General features: G+C 36.0%; 1 protein-coding gene across 1 annotated transcript in view; it reads left to right on the top strand.

Annotated features, from left to right (window-relative positions):
* LOC138806219 (POTE ankyrin domain family member A-like) overlaps positions 1 to 18965 on the top strand; it is a 75160-nt gene extending 56195 nt beyond the window's left edge. The window contains exons 14-18 of the mRNA XM_069991753.1: positions 1073 to 1264; positions 1634 to 1848; positions 3158 to 3377; positions 5334 to 5372; positions 18675 to 18965. Of these exons, the coding sequence (XP_069847854.1) occupies positions 1073 to 1264; positions 1634 to 1848; positions 3158 to 3377; positions 5334 to 5369 (663 nt within the window). The 3' untranslated portion in view covers positions 5370 to 5372; positions 18675 to 18965. The remainder of the gene's footprint in view (positions 1 to 1072; positions 1265 to 1633; positions 1849 to 3157; positions 3378 to 5333; positions 5373 to 18674) is intronic.
* Positions 18966 to 20135: the final 1170 nt, after the last annotated feature.

The raw sequence follows: 20135 nt of genomic DNA, 5'->3' as shown, positions 1-20135 counted from the left end.
ATGAGTAAAATTCCACTGTGTATATATACCACATTTTCTTGAGCCTTTCATCCACTGAGGGGCATCTGTGCTGATTCTATAGCTTGGCTATGGTAACTAGTACTTCAGTAAACACAATTGTGCTGGTGACTTTACTTGTGTCCTGGCTTGTCATCTATTGGATAAATGCCCAAGAGTAGAATTGCTGTATCATAGCATAATTTATGTTTAATTTTTTTGAGGAACCTCCACACTACTTTCTAGAGTTGAACAATTTTAAATTCTTACTAACTTAAAAAAATTTAAGTTATCTTGAGCTCTGGCTTGTTTTTTTTACTCAAGGCTGGTGTGCTACCACTTGAGTTACACCTCTACTTTCAGCATTTTGCAGATTAATTGGAGATAAGAGTCTCACAGATTTTTCTGTTCATGCTGGTTTTTAGCTCAATGTTCAGATTGCAGCCTCAGGAATAGATAGGAATGCAGATGTGAGGCAACAACACTCTTGAATTAAATCCTTTAAAAAATGTATAGGTCATAGTCACTAAACATTTACAGTGAGAGTCATTGCTTCTTTCAGAAGTAATTCTGATACTAAATTCATGAATCTAAAGAAAATTAATATTTCTCAAGTCAAAATAATGATTTTATAATAAATACTTATAAGATTAGTGAAAATCCTTAATTTCAAAGACTTTTCCTGTTAGGCATTTGTTGATGCAGGTGTAAATAACTGAAACCTACATCCCTGAAATTTAAGTTGTGAAGCTTGAATATTGGAGGAAGTGGTAAAAGGCATTCTACTAAGAGGTAGCAAAAAATCCATTTTACAAAATACAACATGAAGCAATGAAGAAAAATGGAACTTGGTTGGCAAGTGCGGATGCTTTGTGACAAGGATGTCAATTGTAAATACTATAAATTTATAATTGCCAATGTTTTAATTTTTGAGTTTCAAGGTAATTCAATACAGTACATTTGAAGAATCCATTATAAATTACTTATTGCAAGTGTACTTAGACTTTCCCCATGCTTTTAGACAATTTTCAGTCCATATCTTTTATTACTAAGCTATATTATTATATTCATGCAGATCAGTGATGTGAAACAAAAATTGGAAACTACATCTAGCAAATATACTCATCTGAAAGAACATATTCAATGTCTTGAGCAGGATATGTTGTCAATAAAAGGTATCCCAAAGAAATGGGAACACCTAGAGAAAAATCATGAGGACTTAGAAGAGAAATTTCTAATCTTCAAAAATCTCATACAGGAGCATATGGTAGGTTATAAGTATATGGTAGTTTATAAGTTTCATTGTACAAATTTTACAAAAAAAAGTACTATTATTCTGTGGATTTACCAATGAGATGAGGAATAGACTAAGTTGACTCAGACCTGAGATTATAACTCAGTGGAAGAGTACTTGAAGTACATCTATGAGAGAGGGGATTAAAATTCAAGCCACACAGAAAGGCCAAAAATAAATACAATATTTTATGCAGATGAATATTTTAACCTGCAGCATTTTATTTCCCATATTATACATTATTCTATGAGTCAATGTAAATATTTTTCTTAAATTTTTAACATTGGTAATTGTATGAAGTAGTGAATTTTGTTTAAAATATGTCCTTTTAACTTGTTTTAGGAAAAGATAGAAGACCAAGACAATTTAAAGCACCTAAGGGACAGTAATAATGAGTCAATATTAAGTCAGATAGAACTCAGACTTAAATCTATGAAAACTGAAATATATAAAATGGAAGCTGAAAATGAGTCCAGAAAAATAAAAGAGGATAGATGTAAAAAACTTCAGATGGAAGATGTAAAATGTATAAAATCACTGTTAAGTGAGCTAAATGAGTAAGTATCAAAATATATAATTCCTAATTGGCGGGGGACTAGTAGATCATACTTGTAACTGTTGATAATTGAGAACAGGAGATTCAGAGATTGAGGTCAATGTTGGCAGAAAAGTGGATGAGATTACTCATCTATTCATAACCAGATGCAATGGATGTACCAGTCACTACAATCTACATTGTAGGCTGAAATGGGGAGAATCCCAGTATGAGATCAGGCCAGGAAGAAAAGTTCATGAGACTCTGTCTCAGTGGAGGGAAGCTTGATGGAGTAATGTGCACCTGTGACCCCAATCACAGGAAGACTAAAAATATGTGATCTCAGGCTTGTGCTGTGGCAGGAAGTAAGACCTTATGTAAAAGGAAGGAGTATAAAACATGGCCCTAGCCATGCTTCAGTGGTGTTGTCCCTTGCTAGCAAGTGTGAAGACCCTAGCTTAAACACTAGTACTGAAAGTAATGATAATGATATATAAAAAATTACTACTACTACTACTACTACTACTACTACTATCACTTTAATCAGTGTGGGGAAGTGTGTAAAAAAAAAGGTGTGTTTCACCATTGATGCCTTAGCAATGAGGTAATAATCTGTCTTAGGATTTTTATTGACTGCAAATATGCTTTCTTCTTTTTCCCTATGAATTGAGGTTCTGAAGTATTCCTGAGCACTAAATGTTTATCACAAAATATAGGTAGAATGAACCACTGGTGAAAATAAGCATGTGTAAATGTTATTAGAGGATGTTTGTTCTAGTAAATACGAGCACCTCTAGTTTATATCCTCAGTTATAAATATCTATACATCCATCTCTATCTCTCTCCATATGTGTGCATCACAATATGATATATGTGTGTGCATCACAATATGATGTTTTAATATATCAATGTATAGTGAAATGTCAATTATAGTTAAGAATATTTATAGTTAAGGATATGCATCACCTCAAATAGTTTTACCCTTTCTATACAATTGTTTTCACCAGCAACCCCAGGAAATTTACAATTTGAGCCTCTCTAGAAGTTCAAGTACTTTCTGATAGCACATGTGCTAACATATCCCTCATTTGTCCCTCCTGCTTGGTTTGGAAGTCTTGTTAGTTTAAAATCCGTTTGAAAATAGATACAATTCTTCACAGTAATTTTAAATCAATAACTTCTCAGACTAGGTATTCTTTGACATATTTCCATGTTTAAGGCATTATTTAATCTTCAATTCTGTTTGGACTTGCATTTATAAAGATAATGTTATTTAGGAGGCAACCGAGTAATAATGAGCTGCTAAATATTTGTCTTTGCAACCTTCACAGTACTGCTGAGGAACTAGAGCCTGTCAATAGGAAATGTTTGCTGAAGAAAGAGCAGAAGCAATCTTTGCATAGAATTGATAGTACAAGGTCTGTCCTAGAAGGTCCTTGTATTTCAAATTGTGATAGTTCAGACCTGAACTTTGGTTTTATTCCAAGAGAAAACTTAAATTTTTCTAGTATGAGGCTTGACTGTGAGGATCTGAGAAAGCATCTCTACAAGGTTAGTTATATTATTTTTTTCTTTGGGGTTTCGAATTTCTGATACCTTCTTAATTTTATTTTGGAGGCTTGTGTTGATTAGTAGGTTTATGCATCTATGACCTCCATATGGTTCATGTGTAAAATTTGAATCAAATATTTATAAAAGTTAATAACAGTACATTTGTAAATACTCAATTCAAATTGCATAAAATGTGGCATAGTTTTTATTAATGATATTACAAGTTTCTTTCAAGAAGATCTTTGATCTGGTATTGAATTATCATTATGAGATTTGTATGTAATGCTGTTTTCAGGGAAAATTTATCAAGTTAATGAGAAATCTGTCAGCAAATTAAATTTTATTTTCTACTTAAAATTTGAGACTTTGCATAATGCAGTCATTATCACCAAAATTGCTGGAAATATTCAATATACTATTTTAGACCCTGTTTGTGGCATGTGTAAAATATTTAAGTGATAGCAACCCTACTTATCATAAAAGCACACAATACTCTTATTGTCAATTAAACAGTGAAAAACCAAGAATAGAGAACTGGCTCAAGTGAAAGAGCACCAGCTTTAATGAAAAAGTTAAGCAAGAGTTCAAGCATCACTACCAGCACCAACAAAGAAAAATAATATAATTAATCACATTTTAGTTAGGGACATATAGATATAGGTGCAGTAATCTGAAATGTTTTCATACATTTTACCTGTGAGCAAAATATATTTAGTAAATTATTTAAAAAGGTCCTTTTTATTTATTCAGAAGATATACAACTTATGAACAGTTACACATTTCCCCCCTTGTTCCAATTCTTTTTTATTTTTAGATTTTGGTCAGTCCTGGGGCTTGAACTCTGGGCTTGGTCGCTGTCCCTGTGCTCTTCAGCTCAAGGGAAGCGCTCTGCCACTTGAGCCACAGTGCCACTTTGTTCCAATTTTTAAATGCCCTAAGTCAATTGTAATTACAGCCAATCTTTGTGTCCAAAAATTTTTTTTACAGGTAGGCTCTAGATAGCATAATATTTAAAATTTTTTGTTAGTAGTGATTTCATATACCATTATGACAATAGCAATTGCTTCATTTATATATTTAAGATTCTGTTATAAAAGTGTAACCATGTGCTTAATTTTTATTGTTCTGCTTCACTAAAGACTCAGGGCTCATCATTTACTAGGCAAATGCCCTACTATTCGAATTGCATGCTCCAACCTTTTTGCTTTAGTTTGGTTTTGATAGCATTTTGGTTTTGATATCTTTTTTATTTTTGCAGCAAATGGACTTACATATATATTATTGTAAAGATACTGTACAGAAGGGTTACAGTTACATAAGTAAGGTAACGAGTACATTTCCTATGGAGCATTGTTACCCTCCTTTGTTTTTCCCCTGTGATTCTGATCCCTTCTCACCTCCCCCACCCCCAAGTTGTAAAGTTCATTTTCAACATAGTGTCTTGTACATCTCATTGTTGAAATGGGTCAACCTGTATCCTTGTTAAATGGTTTGGATACTTTGATGTTGGCTTTGGATCATAATCCTCTTTCCCCTGCCTGCCAAGTAGTTATTATTACAAGCCTATACCATCACACTGTGCTCAAATTTTTAACTTTCTGAAGGTAGAGAATGGAAAGTCATTTAATGAAAAATCCATTAAAACTGATTAAAAATGTAAAAGCAGCAGTTATGTCAGGAATCACAATGTAATGGATTTGTTATATTTGTTGATTATTAAACTTTGTTTAATAAAATATAACACCACACTGAAATAATAATTTATAAATATTGTCTGTTATATTAAATAACATATTTATCTTCATAAAAACTAAAATAATTTTTGAAGTAATATTCAATTTATAACGAATCAGTTCTCAAGTGTTACTTAGGGCCACTTTTCCTATTAATCTGTCATCTAAATGAAAATGTATCTTTTTAAACTTGAAACTATTAAACGTATTTGATTTATTTCAGAGCCAGAGAAAATTAGCAAAGCTGACTGAACAGTAGAAGGTATGTTATCAAATATATGTATCAATGGTAGATTGATTTATGAAATCAAGTATAAGTAGTGGATGGTTAATAGATTATACTTGAAATATTTTGATAAGTAGAGAAGAAATAAAAGATGAAGAATGTAGGCATTTCTTTTTAAAATTTCTTTCTCTTTTTTATTGTAAAGATACTGTACAGAGGGGTTACTGTTACATGAGTAGGTTAATGAGTCCATTTCCTATCGAGCATTGCTACCTCTTCCTTTGACTTTCCCATCACCATCACTTCCCTCCCCACCTCCCCAACTTCTTCCCACCCCCACATTGTAAAGTTCGTTTTCAACATAGTATCCTGTACATCTCATTGTCACAATGGGTCAACCTGCATCCCCATTTAAGCATTCTGCTATACCCTTTTCCCTCCTCAAATTACAAAAATGTATATACAAGATGCAGAACACCAGAATCAAATACAGTGAAAACAGGGGTTATGCCATAGGGGAAGAACTTACAAAAGAAACAAAAGAATCACTTAGTGCTTTATAAGTACATTAAAAAAAAATAGCAAGAAAGAAAAACTCCTTGTGTTCCTGTCTTGGGGGATATTTTGCTTAACATTATCTCATATGGTCATATATACATAGCCTTTGACCTTCTCTGTTTATCGTAAACATGTACTAGACATTGCAAATAAGGGAAACCATGGGACCTATGTTTCTTTGGGCCTGGCTTACTTCACTCAATAGAATTTTTTCCAAGTCTTTCCTTTCCTAACAAATGGGGCAATGTCATTCTTTCTGAGTTCCTATATATATATATATATATATATATATATATATATATATATATATATATATATATAAAAAACATTTTCTTGATCCATTCATCTACTGAGGGGCATCTGGGTCGGTTCCATATCTTAGCTATGGTGAATAATGCTGCGATAAATATAGTTGTGCTAGTAGCTTTGGTATGACCATGTTTGTTATCGTTTGGGTAAATGCCCCAAAGTGGGATTGCTGGGTGTATGTGGAGTTTTTTCAGGAACCTCCATATTGCTTTCCAAAGTGGTTGAACAAGTTTACACTCCCATCAACAATGCAGTAGGGTTCCCTTTTGGCCACATCCCCTCCAGCATCTGTTGTTACTAGATTTCTTTCTTTCTTTCTTTCTTTCTTTCTTTCTTTCTTTCTTTCTTTCTTTCTTTCTTTCTTTCTTTCTTTCTTTCTTTCTTCCTTCCTTCCTTCCTTCCTTCCTTCCTTTCTTTCTTTCTTTCTTTCTTTCTTTCTTTCTTTCTTTCTTTCTTTCTTTCTTTCTTTCTTTCTTTCTTTCTTTCGCACATTTTTATTGTAAAAATGATGTGCAGAGGGGTTACAGTTACATGAGCAAGGTAATGAGCACATTTCCTAAAGAAGATTGTTGCATCTTCCTTTGTTTTACCCCCCCACCATCCCTTTCTTCCCACCTCCACAACAACCTCACCCTCCTCACCCCCACTGAAGTTGTAAAGTTCATTTTCAACATAGTGTTTTGCATATCTCATTGTTACAATGGGTCAACCAGTATCCTTAATTAAGCATTTTGTTTTTTCCCTTCCCCTCCCTGAATTAGAGAAGCATATATACAAGATGCAGGGCACCGGAATCAAATACAGTGAAAACAGAGGTTATACCTTTGGGGAGGAACCATTCTGAATGGGGTGAGGTAGAATGTCAATGTTGTCTTGATTTGCATTTCTTTTATGGCTAGAGAAGTTGAGCGTTTCTCCATGTGTCTATTGGCCATTCTTATTTCCTCTCCAGAGAAGACTCTTTACGACTTTAGCCCATTTGTTAATCGGAGAATTGTTTCTTTGAGGATTTGTTGTTGGGGGATTTAATTTTTTAAGTTCCAGGTATATTTTAGATATGAGACCCTTGTCTGTTATATGGCTAGTGAAGATCTTCTCCTAGTCTGGGGCTTTCTTTTGATCTTGCTAGCTATGTCCTTTGCCTTGCAGAAGCTCTGCAATTTCATGCAATCCCATTTGTCCAACCTTTCTTTGTTTTGTTGTTCTTCTGGCTATTATTAAGAAAATTTCAGCCTGTGCCAAGGAGCGCTAGAGTTTCTCCTATTCCTGTAATGTTTTCTGAGTGCCTGCTTTGACTTCGAGGTCTCTGATCCATTTGGAGTTGATTCTGGTGCAGGATGATACATACAGATCTAGTTTTAGTTTTCTACAAGTGCTTAACCAATTTTTCCAATACCATTTACTGAAAAGGCTGTCTTTCTTCCATTCTATTTGTTTAGTTCCCTTGTCAAAGATTAGGTGGCTATAGGTCTGTGGGTTCATTTCTGGGTCTTCAATTCTATTCCATTGGTTCAGGTCTGTTCTTGTGGCAGTACCAAGCTGTTTTTATTACTGTGGCTTTGTAGTAGAGTTTGAAATTTGGAATTGATATTCTTACAGTGCTGTTCTTTCTACTAAGGATTGTTTTTGCTATTCAGGGTCTCTTATGTTGAATTCTAATTTTATTCCCTTGTGGTCTGAGAGAATGCAGGGCATAATGTCAATGCTTCTGAATTTAGACAAATTTGCATTGTGGCCTAGTATGTGGTCTATTTTGAAGAATGGTCCATGTGCTGCTGAAAAGAAGGTATAATATGATGCTGCTGGGTGAAATATTTGGTAAATGTCTGTTATGTCTAGTTAATCTATGCAGATGTTAAGATCCAAGGTTTCTTTTTTTTTTTTTCGGTTTCTTTCTTTCTTTTAGATTTTTAAATTTTTATTGTAAAGATGATGTACAGAGGGGCTAGAGTTACATAAATCAGGTAATAAGTACATTTCTTTTTTTAATTTTAATTTTAATTTTTTGTGAACATACTGTACAGAGGGGTTACAATTACATGGACAAGATAATGAGTACATTTCTTATCAAGCATTGCAGCCTCCTCCTTTGTTTACCCTTCACATCCCTTCCCAGCCTCCCCCGCCCCCCCCCACACCAAAGTTGTAAAGTTCGTTTTCGACATGACAACTTGTACTTCTCATAGTTGCAATGGGTCCACCTGTATCTAAACGACTTGTTTTCCCCATCTCCTCCACAAATTATGATCTGAGGTTTCTCTATTGAGTTTTTGCTTGGTTGATCTATCCAGCAGGGATAGTGGTGTGTTAAAGTCTCCAACAATTATTGTTTTTGGATCTTTGTGTGATTTGAGAGAAAGTAGTGTTTCTTGGATAAATTCAGGTGCTCTGTTATTTAGTGAGTATGTATTGAGGATAGTAATATCCTCTTGAAGGAGAGATCCCTTAATTAGTATGTAGTACTGGTCTTTATCTCTTCTCAGTGATTTTAATTTGAAATCTATTTTATCTGATATTAGGATTGCAACTCCCGCCTGTTTATTGGGGCCATTTTCTTGGTAGATTTTATTCCAGCCTTTCACTTTCAGAATATGTTTATTTTTGTGGGCAAGGCATGTCTCTTGAAGACAGCAGATAGAAGGATCTCACTTTTTGATCCAACTAGAGAATCTATGTTGCTTAATTAGAGAGTTAAGTCCATTAATATTGTGAGTTAGGACTGAGAGGTGTTTGTCCCTACATTTTATCCATTTTTTTTGGGGGGGTGACTCTGCCTTGGCTTTTGTTGTTGTGATTACATTAGTTCTCTGTGGACTGCTTCATTGCCTATATTCTGTTTGTGTTGGTTTTCTATATGTAGAATATCTTTGAGGATTTTTTGAAGAGCTGGTTTGGTAGTGATATATTACTTCAGACTTTCCTTGCTGTGGAAGGTTTTTATTTGTCCTTCTGCTATGAATGAGAGTTTAGCTGGGTAGATTATTCTTGATTGGTAGTTATTTGACTTTTGGGCATGGCATACCTCCTTCTAGGCCATCCTTGCTTTTATAGTGTCTGCTGAGAAGTCTGAGGTGATTCTGATTGGGTTACTTTCTCCCTGGCAGCTTTAAGAATTCTTTCCTTAGTGACTATTGATCCAGTACAGATTATAATATGGCGGTGGGATGACCTGTTCTGGTCTGGTCTATTTGGGGTTCTAAAAGCTTCTTGTATCTGGGCCTGTCCTTTTGTATATTTGGGAAGTTCTCTGCTAGTATCCTGCTGAATATATTTCCTAATCCATTGGCTTCCCTCTCTAGGCCCTCTTGTATACCTAAAATCTAAAATAGGCTTTCTGAATGTATCTGGTATTTCCTGCAGTGATCTCTCATGCTTTTTTGTTTTGTTATGAATATCTGTGTGCTCTTTCTTTACAGAGTCTAAACTGTCTTCTGCCTCTGATATTCTCTCATCCACTTCCTCCATTCTACTTTCAAGGCTTTTTACTTTGCTGTTTATCTCCTTGCCTTCCTGATGGTCTTTCTTAATGGTGGCCAGCTCTTTATTAAGGTTATCATTTAAATTTTGAATAGATTGCCTTACCTCCTGGAGTTGGTTATCAGACTTCTCTTTCCACTCCCTTGTCTGGGTTTCTATCCTTTTGTTAGATTCTTTCTCCCTCTGCTGGAGTTCCATTATCCTTTTATTTGTAGAGGCCATGCAGTCATCTATTAGCTTCTGGTTGGCCTTGTCATGTTCTCTTATAACTCTATGCAGGGTGTCCAATTTTTCATTCAGTAGATTTACCAGCCATGCTTTTAAACTATCTTGAAATTTATCCTCTAGGTTATTCTGGGACTGCTCTGTAGCTTGTTTATGTGGAGATAGTGTTGGTGTTAGTTGATTGTGTTTTTGTGATTAGTTCTACCCATTTGGAGATAAGAACCACAACAGCAGGACAGTCTTTTAGGACCGAAGCCCACACGGTGTCATGTAGATGTATAGATTTTAGGGTTTCAGAGTTATGGGTAGGTGTTTCCATATTTAGCTCTCTTTTTCTTTGCTTGGAGAGGGATGTTGTGGCTCTGGGGTTGGATTACGTATAGTTGTAACTTTTGAGACAATCTAGGTTTGGCTGATAAGTATGCTCCTTAGAATTAACAGGATGGGTCACTTGTACTCCAAATAGTCAAACAGAACCAATTTTGTAGTCAAAATAAAACCAATTGTAAGTTGGGTCAGATATAAACCTTTAGGGATCGATAAACTGGAGCAGATGGAGAATAGAAGGGTTAGGATTAGAGAGATACAAATTTAAGTTCAGAAGAAAAGTTGGGTATAATGATAGTAGAGGGGTAAGAACAGCATAGGGGAGGGGAATATGTAGTAGGAGGAGAATAGAGACTGTTTTCGAGTGTAAGAGGTAGAAAATTCGAAGAAAGATTATGTAGGGAAAAGCTTAGAGATCTAGATGAAGATAAGAAAAGAAGTTGTAGTTAAGTGTATTTGGAAGACTTGTTGAGATTAGAAAAACTTTTATTCAGATACTATTGGAAAGTCACTTAAGCTAAGATAGCTCCTGTATTGTTTACACACATCGAAGGAGGCCTTACTTTGTGTCTAGAACTAGATAGGATAGCTCTGATGGAGTGGTAGTATGATGTGGAGAGAAACTAGAAGGGGAGATTGAGAGGGAAAGAAAAAAATTACAAATTAAGAAATTAGAACGTGGGAGAAAAAAACAAATAATGATAACTAGAAGATTCAAGTGAGATAGCAAATCCTAAGACAAAATATACAAAAGTAACACACAGCAATAAAAACAAACAACAAATGATCAGTCTTAAAAACAAAACAAAACGAAAACAAAAAGAACCCTAAAGGAGCGGGTTTTTGGATTGTTTCTGGGAGCCTGAGTCTCCGTGTAGTCCTCAAAGCTGATTCCTGATAGAACCTTGTATGCCTTGTTGTAGTCCACTTTCCTTGTGGCTTGGTTGGGAGCAGATGGCCTTTTGATGGGGGAGGGTGCCTGCTATCTAGAGTCCCACCTCAGGCCTGGTGGCAGGGCGTTTTGGGGGTTTCAGGATTTTAGACTGCTATCGTTGGCCTGGAGCTGTGTTCCCAAGCCTTCCCAGGTAGCCACAAGTGCCTTAGGAACAGAGCTTATGTCAGTGTTCTGCTCTGATGTGATCCCTCCCTTTAGGAAGGGGATTTGGGTTGGAGGGCTTTAGGATCCCACCCCCAGGAAGTGGACCTCTTTGGGTTACTCTGTAGCTGGTGGTACGCTGGACCACAGAGCCTGTGCTGAGGTGGCCAGTATGGAGTTGGCGGGTTCTCAGTCGGAGAGTCTGGGTGTTGGCAAGTCCAGGTGAGGGGGTGCTCTGCTGTAGTTGAAGGGTCTCGTCTGTGGCATGGGGAGTCCTGGCGCTGGGAGGACCGGGTGGAGCTGGGTTCAGCAGGCTGGTGTGGGCAGCCAGGATCATGCTGGTGCAGCAGAGGCTGTGGGAGGTGGTGAGTAGCCTGGGGCGTGAGGTGTTGGCTGTCTGCGGCTGCTAGCAAGCTGTGTCAGCAGCATGTGTCTGCAGCAGTGTGATGCTGCAGTGGCTGTGAGAGCTAGGGGTCTGCACCCGGTGGCGGCAGGGAGGGAGCAGGGCCCAGCAGCTGCACTGAGGCTGCAGAGCAGTTGGCCCTTGGAGAGAGGGATTGGCTGTGGCTGTGGTTCCTGAGCGCTGAGTGCAGGGGTTGGTGGAAGCTCATGGGGGATCCCGCTGTGGGTACGGGCTGGATTGGGGGCTTCCCTGGTGTTGCCTATTTCTGACGATTGTAATGGCGGGATTGCAGAATTCGCTCCTTCCCCACAGCCTCCCTGATTGCAGGGGCCAGGTTGGAGCGGGGGGCCATTCAGCAATTTGGAGGTCTTCACCAGTTTCCTTCCTAACTTTCTGCAGATCAGGCGTTGAGCTCTTTCTTCACTTTTTGGGTGCTCCTCTCATTAACGTCTGCAGTAAGTCTGGATGCTTGCACGGAGCCTTGTGGTGCAGCTGCTCTGTAGGGGTCCCGTTCACTCTTTCTATTTTCACTTTCTTTATTTGCCCGCTAGCATCTTCCTGTTGTAATAGGGAAAATCTTTAGGAATTTAGAGTTTGATTGGAGTGGATCTCTCTCTTTTTTTTTACACTTAAAATTATTCAGTTTTATTACACACAACTTATACCTCAATAAAAATCATAATGGCTATAAAAATATAGAGGAAAAAAATATGAAGAAAAGGTATGAACTGTTTTTGAGAGGCTCACATGTGCTTCTTTTTTTTGGATCTATTGAGGTAGAGTGTGGCCATGCCTCTAGATCTTCTTTTGGTCAGAGACACGTAGTAGGACTACCTGTGCGAGCGCCACCATCTTCCTTCAGTAGGAATGTAGGCATTTCTAAATTTAATTTTCATTTGAACATATTCTACAGTATCAAAATTCCCAATATGCTATCAGTTTTTAATGATGCACTTTTTTTTATTGTGAAAATACTGTACAGAGGGGTTACAATTACATGGGCAAAATAATGAGTACATTTCTTATCAAGCATTGTAGCTTCCTCCTTTATTTCCCCTTCCCATCCATTCCCATCCTTCCCCTGTCCCCCCACCGGATGTTCCTTCCCTCCTCACCAAAGTTGTAAAGTTCATTTTTCAACATAACCACTTGTACATCTCGTTGCAAGGGTCCACCTGTAACCTTATTTAAATGATTTGTTTTTTCCCTTCCCCTCCACAAATGATAACATCAAATACAGTGAAAGCAGGGGTTATACCATGGGGGAGGGACATACAAAGCAACAAAGAAATGATCCTTTTTTTTTTTGGTCGGTCGAGGGGCTTGAACTCTGGGCCTGGGCGCTGTCTCTCAGCTCTTTAGCTCAAGGTGAGCGCTCTACCACTGGAGCTACAGCGCCACTTCCGGTTTTCTGGTGGTTTATTGGAGATAGGAGTCTCACGGTCTTTCCTGCCCGGGCTGGCTTTGAACTGTGATCCTCAGATCTCAGCCTCCTGAGTAGCTAGGATTACAGGCGTGAGCCACCAGTGCCCGACTAAGAAATAATCTTATAAATATGGTAGAAACAATCCCATGAAAGATTAAAAAAAACATTTGAATACAGATCTTAGGGTTCATTTCCCTAATATCAACTTATCTGACCTTTTCTGCTTGACTCAGACATATACTAGTTATTGGAAATAAGGGAAACCATCGGACCTAGGTTTCTTTGGACCTGGCTTACTTCACTTAATATTATTTTTTCTAAGTCTTTCCATTTACTAACAAATGGGGCAATGTCATTCTTTCTGATGGAGGCATAGAATTCCATTGTGTATATATACCACATTTTCTTGATCCATTCATCTACTGAGGGGCATCTGGGTTGGTTCCATATCTTAGCTATAGTAAATAATGCTGCAATAAACATAGTCGTGCTGGTAGCTTTAGTGTGATCTTGTTTGTGATCATTTGGGTAAATGTCCAAAAGTGGGATTGCTGAGTCATAGGGGAGTTCTATGTGGAGTCTTTTGAGGAACCTCCATACTGTTTTCCAAAGTGGTTGAACCAGTTTACACTCCCACCAACAATGCAGTAAAGTTCCCTTCTGTCCACATCCCCTCAAGCATCTGTTGTTATTAGAGTTCTTGATTATAGCCATTCTAACTGGGGTGAGGTGGTATCTCAATGTTTTGATCTGCATTTCTTTTATGGCTAGAGAGGTTGAGCATTTCCTCATGTGTTTATTGGCCATCCTTCTTTCTTCTTCAGAGAAGTTTCTCTTTAAGTCTTTAGCCCACTTATTTATTGGGCAGTTATTTCTTTGAAGATTTGTTGTTGAGGGATTTAATTTTTTGAGTTCAAGGTATATTTTAGATATGAGACCCTTGTCCGTTGTATGGCTAGTGAAGATCTTCTCCCAATCCGTGGACTTTCTATTGATCTTGCTAGCTATGTCCTTTGCCATGCAGAAGCCCTGCATTTTCATGCAATCCCATTTGTCTAACCTTTCTTTGATTTGTTGTGTTTCTGGGTCTCTATTAAGAAAATTTTGGCCTGTGTTAAGGAGACTTAGGGTTTCTCCTATTCCATCCTGTAATGTTTTCAGAGTGTCTGCTTTGACTCCGAGGTCTTTGATCCATTTGTAGTTGATTTTGATGCAGGATAATATATAAGGATCTAGCTTTAGTTTTTTTCCAAGTAGTTAACCAATTTTCCAGCACCATTTACTGAAGAAGCTGTCTTTCTTCCATTCTATTTTTTTTTTTAGCTCCCTTATTGAAGATTAGATGGCTATAGGTCTGTAGGTTCATTTCTGGGTTTTCAATTCTATTCCATTGGTCCTGAGGTCTGTTCTTGTGCCAGTACCAAGCTGTTTTGATTGCTATGGCTTTGTAGTAGAGTTTGAAATTTGGTATTGATATTCCTCCAGCACTGTTCTTTCTGTTGAGGATTGTTTTTCTATTCAGAGTCTTTTATTGTTCCATATGAATTTTTGGATTGCCTCTTCTATTTCCTTGAAGAATGAGGTTGGAATTTTGATGGGTATTGCATTGAATTTTTAGATAACCTTGGGAAGTATTGCCATTTTCATGATGTTGATCTTTCCAATCCAGGAGCATGGGAGTTTTTGCCACTTTCTAAATTCTGTTTTGATTTCCTTTTTCAAGTTTTTAAAGTTTTCATCATAGAGGTCCTTCACTTCTTTGGTTAATTCCTAGGTATTTTATTTTTTTGGGGGCTATTACGAATGGAGTTGCTTTCCTAATTTGAGCCACACTTTTCTCATTGTTGGTATGCGGAAAAGCCATTGATTTTTGAGGGTTAATTTTATACCCTGCTACCTTGCCAAAGTTTTGAATCAGCTTGCGTAATTTGAGAGCAGAGTTCGTGGGATTCTTTAAATACAAGATCATGTCATCTGCAAAGAGGGAGTGTTTCATTTCATCTTTCCTTATTTAGATCCCCTTTATGTTTGCGTCTTGTCTTATTGCTGTAGCTAGGCATTCTAATACTAGATTAAAGAGAAGTGGAGAGAGTGGACATCCTTGTCTCATTCCTGAGTTAAGAGGAAATGGTTTTTCACCATTGAGTATAATGCTGACTGTAGGTTTGTCATATACATCCTTTATTGTATTGAAGAATGTTCCATGGATTCCTAATTTTTCCAGAACTTTCATCCTAAAGGGATGTTGGATCTTGTCAAATGCTTTTTCTGCATCTATTGAGATAACCATGTGGTTTTTATCCTTGTTCTTGTTGATGTGATGAATTATATTAATTGATTTGCATATATTGAACCAGTTTTGCATCCCTGAAATGAATCCTATTTTGATCGTGGTGTATGATTTTTTGGATGAATTGTTGAAGTCAATTGGCCAAAATTTTGTTGAGAAGTTTTGCATCGATGTTCATCAAAGAAATGGGTCTATATTTCTCTTTCTTTGATGAGTCCCTGCCTGGTTTTGGGATGAGGGTTATGATGGCTTCATAGAATGTGTTCGGTAGTGAACTTTCTCTTTCAGTTTCATTGAAGAGTTGGAGGAATATTGGTGTGAGCTTTGCTTTGAAGGCCTTGTAGAATTCTGCTGTAAAACCATCTGGTCCTGGGCTTTTCGTAGATGGGAGGTCTCTTATTGCTGTTTCTATTTCAATTCTTGATATGGGCCTGTTAAGCTAGTTTTACTCATCTTGGTTTTGTTTTGGCATGTCAATATTTGCTAGGAAAAGGTCCATTTCTGCCAAGTCCTCAAACTTATTAGTGTAAAGGTTTGAGAAGTATTCCCTTATAATGTTCTGAATCTTGGTTGTTTCTGTGGTGATGTTTCCATTCTTACCTCTGAGTTTATTTATTTGGGTGTGTTCTCTTCTTTTTCTGATAAGATTTGCTAATAGTCTGTCAATTTTATTAATTTTTTCGAAGAAGCAACTCTTTGTTTTGTTGATTCTTTCTATGTTATTTTTGGATTCTCATTCATTTAATTCTGATTTAATTTTAATTATTTCTTTCCATCTATTTGATTGGGGTTTATCTTGCTGCTCTTTTTCAAGGAGGCTCAGATGTCTCATTAAATTGTTGGTTTCAGATCTCTCTAATTTGTTGATGTAGGAACTCAGCACCGTAAACTTGCCTGTGAGTACTGCTTTTTCTATGCCCCAGAGGAGCTGGTAATTTGTGTTGAATATAATTTTTGTTGAATATCATGACCATTTGAATTTCATTTCTAATCTCTTCCATGACCCACTCGTGATTCAGCAATATGTTGTTCAGCCTCCATATGTTGCAGAACTCTCTTTGGTGGCTTTTGGTGTTGAGTTCTACTTTTATTCCCTTGTGGTCTGAGAGAATGCAAGGTATAACTTCAATGTTTCTGAATTTGGACAAGTTTGCTTTGTGACCTAAAATGTGGTCTATTTTGGAAAATGTTCCATGTGCTGCTGAGTAAAAAGTGTATTCTGATGCTGCTGGGTGAAATATTCAGTAGATGTCTGTTAAATCTAGTTGATCTATGCAGTTGTTTAGATCTGTGGTTTCTCTGTTGAGTTTTAGTCGAGTTTGATGCACTTTTTAATTCACTCATAATTCTATGCAACTGTCCACTTGTACTCTAAACTACTCATAGAATGTAAGGCATCATCATTGCCTCTGCTAAGATGATGACAAAATCTCATGTCTTTTAACAATATGTAGGTAAGCAAGTGCCATTCAAAATGGATCCTTGACAAATGTTATTTTAAAATTTTCTTTAATGTATCCCATTTAATATATCCCATTTCCACAGAAAAATTTAAAAAGACCTTAACATGGACTAAATGTACAAAATCAAGCTGATTACTTTCAAGTCATTTAATTTTATATCATGTCTCTGTCTATTTGTCCTAGCTTAGCTGACTTGGATTACTTATGTTAGATGTTGGTATTCACTGCTTTCATGTCTGTGGTGTACTTTTATCTTATTCCTCAGTTAACATATCACCTCCAGCACAGAAGCTAAAAATACAACAACAAAAAAACAACAACCTTACACTGGCATGAATGTCCCTATTTTTGTGTTCACTCGGTGCCCCTTGTTTGACTTATCAGAATGTATGTCTCTCTGTGGACATTGCCTTTAATCATATTGGGAGTTATAGGATATAATTGTTGAGGAATTGACTATCATCTTCATTCTGTCATTCTAGTCCTTGTCAGTGCACCCTAACACATAATTGTTGAGTAAATAATTATAGGAAAACCTGAGGCTTTGGCACTAGAACATGATAATTGGTGTCAAAGTATGGGTAAATTATAGTTAAATCTATGTTGTATGGAAGTGTTACACATTCTTAACAAAGAGAAAGTTCTTATTTTTTTACTAACTCATGTTAACTGTGACATATTCAAAATATAGCATATAATTCTTTTTTACCTGCTGCTGAAGAACTTTGAAGCATCTCATGAAATTTGAATGTTTATGAATGTTAAGATTTTGTTCAATTGTATATCTGTATCATGTTAAGTTGATTTACATTAATGTATGGTTAAAAAATATATATAGAAGTTAAATATGTTAGGTTACACATGTAAATGAAAATCACTGATTTGAACTGTTTTTGGCTTTAGTAACTAACAAATAAGAGGGTCACAATGTGCTTCAGCTCATGTGCATGCTTCTTTAACAGAAGTGACACACTACAGTCAAAAGTGATTGGTGTGGATGTGTAGAGCCTAGCCTGTCAAATTTTACTTTTTTAGCACATCTTTATTCAATTTCATCAGGACAGGTGCCTGCAGAAAAAGTCTTTTTTTTTTTTTTTTTTTTTTTTTTTGTCAGTCATGAGCTTGAACCCTCAGCTTGAGTGCTTTCCCTCAGCTCTTCAGCTCAAAGCTAGCTCTCTACCACTTGAGCTACAGCGCCACTTCTGGTTTTCTGGTGGTTTATTGGAGACAAGAATTTCACAGACTTTCTGCCCTGGTTGTCTTTGAACCACAATCCTTAGATCTCAGCCTCCTGAGTAACTAGGATTTACAGGTGTGAGCCACTGAGGCCCAGCAGAAAAACAGTCTTTATATACAAACTCCATATAAAATGAAGTAGAATCTGAAAATGCTGCAGGCATTGCCACCAAGAAAATGTTTGATTGTTGAAAATAGTTTGCAAAACAAAGGGAGCTTCACTGTTTCCTTGGAGCACTTAAAATTATTTAATTGAAACTTCCAACCAATGACTGATCCCAAAGCTAAGCTAATAAAATGATGCAAAGCTCAGCTAGGTAGGGTCTTAAACAATCATTTAGTTTGATGCTTTTTTAGTTATTTGATTGCAGTTCATCTAAAACAGCTTTAAAAATAATTAAAAATAATTTTGTCAGAACCTAAAGACAAGGCAGAAAATAAGGTTGAAGCCTCATTTAATAATACAGGCTTATTTACTTTTTTCTGTATTATGCTGACATAGTGATGCGTGTTCGCTTGTAATTCCAGCTACTTGGGAAATGTACACAGGAAGATAACCATATAAAGCCAGAAGTGACAAAGTCAGCACAAGTAAACACCTGAAGAAAAAAAGAAACTAAAAGACAAAGAACAAGGACATCATTCAAGCAAGGCCTTGAATTAAACCCTTAGTACCACTAAAGAGAAAGAAAAGATCACACAACCCCATCTAAGCAATAAATGATGCATTGTATTTATAAAGTCATATGTTCAAACCAAATTACAATTACTTAAATAATATTTGAAAATTTATAAAGCAATAAATATGCATATATTAAAGTGGATATTTTCTTTAAAATGATGTGCAATGAAAACAAAGTGATATTTATGTTAAAATATTTTGTATAGTTTTAAATATTTGTCAATTATTTGGTATCTTCTGACATGGGAAAAATATGAAAGTTTGTAAAGCATTGTTGAACAAGTTTTCTTACTAATTCTAAGATGGATATGACTTGTCATTGTTGGGACCATTTAAAAATCTCAACATATGAATTCTTGCTATGTTTAAAGTCACATGATTGTGTTTGAAGCTTCTTATTAAATCTTCAGGAAATATAAGGATGGAGTATAATTTTATACAACATTTTGGATAGGAAGATTAGAATTGATTACGGTTTTTAGTGTTTGGTTATTCATCACTCAAAGGAAAGAGAAAACCATAAGTGAAGTTCATTTTGAAAATGAAAGATTTTCTTTATTAATTTAACTATTTCAAAAACTATTGGCCATCACTATGTAAAGCTGTATGAAGAGTAATAAGAATAATATAATTAGAACTGCCATGACTCATTAATTCCATTATAGCATATGAAAAGCAGATGAAAACTTTATATCATATGTATGTGTATGTGTATATCTCTATATACTTCAAATTTAAATAATTAACCAAAATATGAAATTAATTAAGATGTCTTTCAAGGGATAAGTTGATAAATAAAATATGGCCCAGTCACACATGATACAGCCATAAAAAGTAAAGTCCTGGAATTTGTAGCTATATAGGTTCAAGTGGAGAACATAATGTTGAAATGAGTCAGAACTCAGTTAAACTAACTTTTACAAAGAAAGAATGAAGCAGTGGTCACTACATATGGGAACTGCAAAGGGAGGGGACAGGAGCAAATTAAGGAAGTATTTGGAGGAGTGAGAAGAGTATTTGGGTAGCATATCTATGAAAAGAAATATCAAACTAAATCCCATAATTTTTATAATTCACATGTACTAATATACATATTATAATAATAATTAATGTAAATATACTATTTAACTAATTCAACAAATAATGATTAGGATAGCAATAAACTATGTTCAGCAGTAAACATGCTTTACAAAGCATGCAATAAAGATTATGTAAGTAAATTAGCACTAATTATGTATTTTTACTTCAGAAAATCATGACTTTTAATCTTTAAAATAGAAATACTTTTATTGTTACAAGTTTATTAA

The sequence above is a fragment of the Dipodomys merriami genome, unplaced genomic scaffold (genome assembly GCF_024711535.1).
Source record: "Dipodomys merriami isolate MVZ:Mamm:240054 unplaced genomic scaffold, mDipMer1.0.p SCAF_4, whole genome shotgun sequence".
NCBI classification, from domain to species: Eukaryota; Metazoa; Chordata; class Mammalia; order Rodentia; family Heteromyidae; genus Dipodomys; species Dipodomys merriami.
The sequence above is the reverse complement of the archived record's forward strand: the minus strand, read 5'-3'. Positions and strand labels throughout refer to the sequence as shown.